At 64.7% G+C, this 4,314-nt stretch overlaps 2 protein-coding genes across 2 annotated transcripts in view; one reads left to right on the forward strand and one right to left on the reverse strand.

The window, feature by feature from the left end:
* Positions 1–204: 204 nt before the first annotated feature.
* Positions 205–1,893, forward strand: LOC146587879 (NAD(P)H-hydrate epimerase-like). The gene is made up of 5 exons (XM_085318858.1): positions 205–457; positions 544–654; positions 765–878; positions 974–1,121; positions 1,261–1,893. Exons 1-5 carry the CDS (start codon positions 230–232, stop codon positions 1,461–1,463), a joined length of 804 nt encoding a protein of 267 aa, XP_085174984.1. The 5' UTR covers positions 205–229; the 3' UTR covers positions 1,464–1,893.
* Positions 1,851–4,314, reverse strand: part of LOC146587880 (uncharacterized) — a 5,118-nt gene continuing 2,654 nt past the window's right edge. The window contains exons 2-8 of the mRNA XM_085318859.1: positions 3,920–4,264; positions 3,720–3,806; positions 3,545–3,637; positions 3,256–3,363; positions 2,980–3,083; positions 2,763–2,813; positions 1,851–2,639 (exon numbers count right to left, since the gene is read on the reverse strand). Of these exons, the coding sequence (XP_085174985.1) occupies positions 2,240–2,639; positions 2,763–2,813; positions 2,980–3,083; positions 3,256–3,363; positions 3,545–3,637; positions 3,720–3,806; positions 3,920–4,264 (1,188 nt within the window). The 3' untranslated portion in view covers positions 1,851–2,239. The remainder of the gene's footprint in view (positions 2,640–2,762; positions 2,814–2,979; positions 3,084–3,255; positions 3,364–3,544; positions 3,638–3,719; positions 3,807–3,919; positions 4,265–4,314) is intronic.

A 4,314-nucleotide genomic window follows, 5' to 3' on the forward strand; every position in this document is an offset into this window, starting at 1 on the left:
TGCAGGAATTGCAGGAGGCGTGGGGGGAGTCACGGGAGTACGCGGAGGGGTGCACGGGGCAGGGGGGCACAGGGGTTTGCACAGAGGGGTGCACAGGGGGGCAGAGAGATGCTTGTGGGTTCGCAAGTGCACGGAGGGCTGGAGGGAGGATATGGGGTGGAGAAGGGTTCAGGGAGGTGGGGGGGCACCGCCAAGCACAGGCGTGGGGTGCAGGGGGGGGCACAGCAGGATGCTGGACACGGCACTGAGCCCCCCCCTGCCCAGCGTTTGCCCTCCGCTGCGTTTCCCCCCGAAGGGGAGCAGCCCCTCGGCCCTGCGGCCCCATCCGTGCCGTTCTCTGTCCCCCAGGCAGGAAGAGGCACAAGCCATCGACCAGGAGCTCTTCACCGACTACAAATTCAGCGTGGACCAGCTGATGGAGCTGGCGGGGCTGAGCTGCGCCACAGCCATCGCCAAGGTGGGTGCCAGGAGAAGGGGCTGCCCTCGGGCGCCGCAACCCCCAGCGCCTCCGCCTCGGAGGATAACGTTTTTCCTGCTCGCCAGGCTTACCCGCCCAGCTCCTTCACCACGAGCCAGCCCACCGTGCTGATCGTGTGCGGGCCGGGCAATAACGGAGGCGACGGCTTGGTCTGCGCCCGACACCTGAARATGTTTGTGAGTCTCTTGTTAATGCAGCCGGGAATCCTGGAGCTGCCCCAATGCAGCCTGCTCTTCCAGCAGCTCCCAGTGCCGCCACGGTCTTCAGTTCGGTGCTGTTTTTGCAGGGCTAYGAGCCGACCGTGTATTACCCCAAGCGCTCCAATAAACCTCTGTTTGAAGGTTTGACCACCCAGTGCCAGAAGATGGACATCCCCTTCCTCCCGGAGTTCCCCACCGAGGTGAGGCCACCGGTCGTGGGGCAGCAGGAGCAGCCATCCCCGTGCACGTGGCAGGGGAGATGCTGGTTTACACCCCGCTCCCTTCCCCGTCGCAGGCRGCGCTCATCGACGAGCTCTACGGCCTGGTGGTGGACGCGATTTTTGGGTTCAGCTTCAAGGGAGCCGTGCGGGAGCCCTTCGGCAGCATCCTCGGCACCCTCAAGCGCGTCACCATCCCCATCGCCAGCATCGACRTCCCATCGGGTGAGCAACTGCCCGAGCCCCGCAGGTTGCACGCTGACCTGTCAGCACCTAGCGGGGTGGGGGGATGTTCTTGGGGTCCCTCCTGCAGCCAGGGCTGGGGATTTCCCTGGCTCCAGCCTTGCCTTGGGGCTCGTTGCAGGYTGGGACGTGGAGAAGGGGAACGCGGATGGCCTCCAGCCTGACATGCTCATCTCGCTTACGGCGCCCAAGAAGGCGGCGGCGCATTTCACCGGCCGCTACCACTTCCTCGGGGGCAGGTTTGTGCCCGCAGCACTGCAGGAAAAATACGCTCTGAACCTGCCGCCGTACCCCGAGACAGATTGCGTCCTGCAGCTAACCTAGGGGCCACACCTGGGCAGCCAGGAAGGCATCGGGGTGCTGAGCGAGGGGAGCACAACCATGGGCCCAGCTGGGCTTGGGCACAGCAGGGGCTAGGGCCTAATTCTGCCAAAGCATCAGTTCTCTGCTCGGAGGATGCTCAGCACCTCACCAGTGCAGGGTGAGTCCTACCCAGCAGGGCTCAAGTTAGCTGCAAAGAAACTTCGATCCAAAGTCCTCAACAGCTAGAAGACAACAGCACTGATTAAGGTTTGCTGCTAGGCAGGTTGCTAATTGAGGTTACTCTCTAATTTCTGAGCGCTTGTAGGTATAGACGCGAACCAGGGTCCTCAGGCCGTGCCTGCGTACTGCCTGCGGAGTTGGATCCGTTGCATAGCTCACACTGCAGCATTGTTTCTCTGCAATAAAAATTTATTGATGTTCTTCAAAAATAGCAATACTCTGCTGTGTCTGTCCCCTCGCGTCCCTCTGCGATGGGCCCGTGCAGCCCACGCCAAAGGGGAGAAGCCCAAGGCCTGGTGAGGACCAGGGTCGCCCTTGACGGGAGGAAGGTTCAAGTGGGTGAAACAAAGCTGGTGCGTCCCCCCTGTATCAGCTCCAGACCAGCCAGCACCCACAAACAGCACCAGGCAGCAAGCACAGGGCTCATCCATGGTGCAGGGCCCCACCTGGAGCACCCCCAGACTCCCACCAGCACCAGCAAGTGCCACGGGCCGGATCAGGTCCTTCCCGGCCAGAGAGCACCAGCAGCTCCGCAGCATGGCAACCCCGGCATCCGTTCACTCTGCCTCCCGGTGCCTCCTCTTCCTCTTCTTCTTGGGGCTGTGCCCAGCGTGGTCTGCCTCATCTGCCTCTCCTAGAGGTGCCTCTGTCTCGCTCTCTCCTCTCTCAGCTAATTCTTTGTGCTGCTTCTTCTTTTTCTTTCTCTTTGTGATCTTCTCCTCTTCTACTGTGTTCTCTTCCCTGCTCGGCTCCTGGCTCTGCTCAGCCTCGGGGTCAGCTCTGTCTTTAGACTGTTTCTTTTTCTTCTTTTTCGCTTTCTTTTGCCTCTCTGCTGGGGGGCTGCTCTCCGGGGTCTCCAGCAGCCCCTTTTTCTGCCTGTACGCAGCCAGGAAGGCTCGTTCCTGCTCTTCCAGGCGGGCCAGCTTGGCGCTCATGGTGACACCGTGCCGGGCACCTCTGCAAAGGCATCTGGCGCTTGCAGCAAGCCTGGCAGGGAAGGTGCCTCCCAGCCCAGCCTCCTCCAAAGCCCCTGCCAGGAGAAGGGAGCCCGACCACACAGCCCCCTCCCTGACCACTTACTTGTGCGCCGTGCGGCCCCCACAGGCTTGGATCAGCTCCTCGTCCGTCAGCCTGCAGGACAGAGACGAGACATCATCCCCTCAGTGACTGGCACGGGGGGACTATGGTCCAGGACCATGGCACAAGGTGCTTCCTTGCTTCCTGGCCAGTCACAGCCCTCATCCCTCCGGAGCCATAATTAGCAGGAATCAGATGCAAACTGCTCCCCAGGCCTTGCCTCCTGGCGGAGGAGAGGTCCAGCTTCTCCTCCTCCTCCTCGCTGCTCTCCGAGGCAGCAGGCAGCCTTGCAGCCTCCTCCCCGCATGCCGTGAGCGTGGCCGCCTGCAGCAAGGAAAGGCAGGGAGGCGATGAGGAAGGGCCGAAGAGGAAGGCCCAGGCACCCCCACAGCGACGGGCTGTGTTGCAGGGCAGGAGCGCACGGTCCGCAGCACCCGCTGCGGCAGCGCCAGGTGCTCCCGGTCCAGCCAGAGCCACGTCCCCCGTGGCCGGTTACCTTCACGAAGCGGCCGTAGAGCATGCCGTCGGCCTTGCAGGCCTTGCGCGGCTTCTTGTTGCTGATCTCGGCGTCCTGCTCGGAGAGCGTCTTCACGGAGACGCCGTCCTGGGATGCAAAGCACGCGAGGTGCCGCACGTTAGCTAGGCCACCGTAGGACGTGCTGCGGCGGAGCTCAGGGGCTCCGTAACAAAGCGAGGATCTCCGCGCCAGCGATCTGCCAGGGCACGGCGAGAGGGGCAGGAGCAAAGCTCACCTCCCTCGGACACGGCCCCAAGCCCCCCGGTACCTGCCCAGCCTCCACAGCAATGTTGGCGGCCGACTTGTTGAAGACGTGGTCCCACCAGTGGAAGGAGAACTGCTCCGCCGGGTCGTGGCCCACCTGCACGGCAAAGGGGAGCCAGCGCTGGCCCCGCACCCCGCGGCCGAGCCCCCCGCGCGGCCAGGCGCCCGGCTGCTCTTACCCCGGTGGCGTCGCACTTCACTTTCACCTTGATGGCTTCGGCGATGCCGTCCTCCCGCTTCCCCAGCCCTTTGCCTGGGGACGAAGGGACGCGTCAGGCGCAGGGCCCCGGGCCGGGCGGCACGGCGGCCTCCGCAGCTGGCGGACGGCCGAGCCCCGGCTGCACTGCGCGAGCGGGGGGCGCGGGGGCTGCAGCGCAACCCCAGCAGCCGGGGCTTTAAGCACCGCAAAGTGCAATTCTGCTCCTCCGGGGGTGTCTGGGGACCCCTGGGCGAACTGGGGACGGCGGAGGGGTGGCTGGTATGGACTGGGGAGGGGGTCGGGGATCCCTAGGGCGATCTGGGGACCCCCGAAGGGGGGAGGACACGTCAGAGAGAGTTTGGGGGACACCTGAGGCGGGGGGGGGACGTGCCAGGGAGGGGTTGGGGGTTTTGGGGGCCCCCCTGACCGGTTGGAGACGACGATGGCGTCGTTGAACTCGGAGCGGCAGTTGTGGCGCAGGGCGGTGCGGCCGCCGTTGGTGATGACGGCGTTGGCGCCGTGCAGCTGGTGGAAGCGGAGGTCGCTGAGGGGTCCCCCCCCCCCCGGGGCCGGGC

This window comes from Rhea americana, unplaced genomic scaffold (assembly GCF_003343005.1).
Source record: "Rhea americana isolate MKP2758 unplaced genomic scaffold, rheAme1 scaffold_557, whole genome shotgun sequence".
NCBI lineage: Eukaryota > Metazoa > Chordata > Aves > Rheiformes > Rheidae > Rhea > Rhea americana.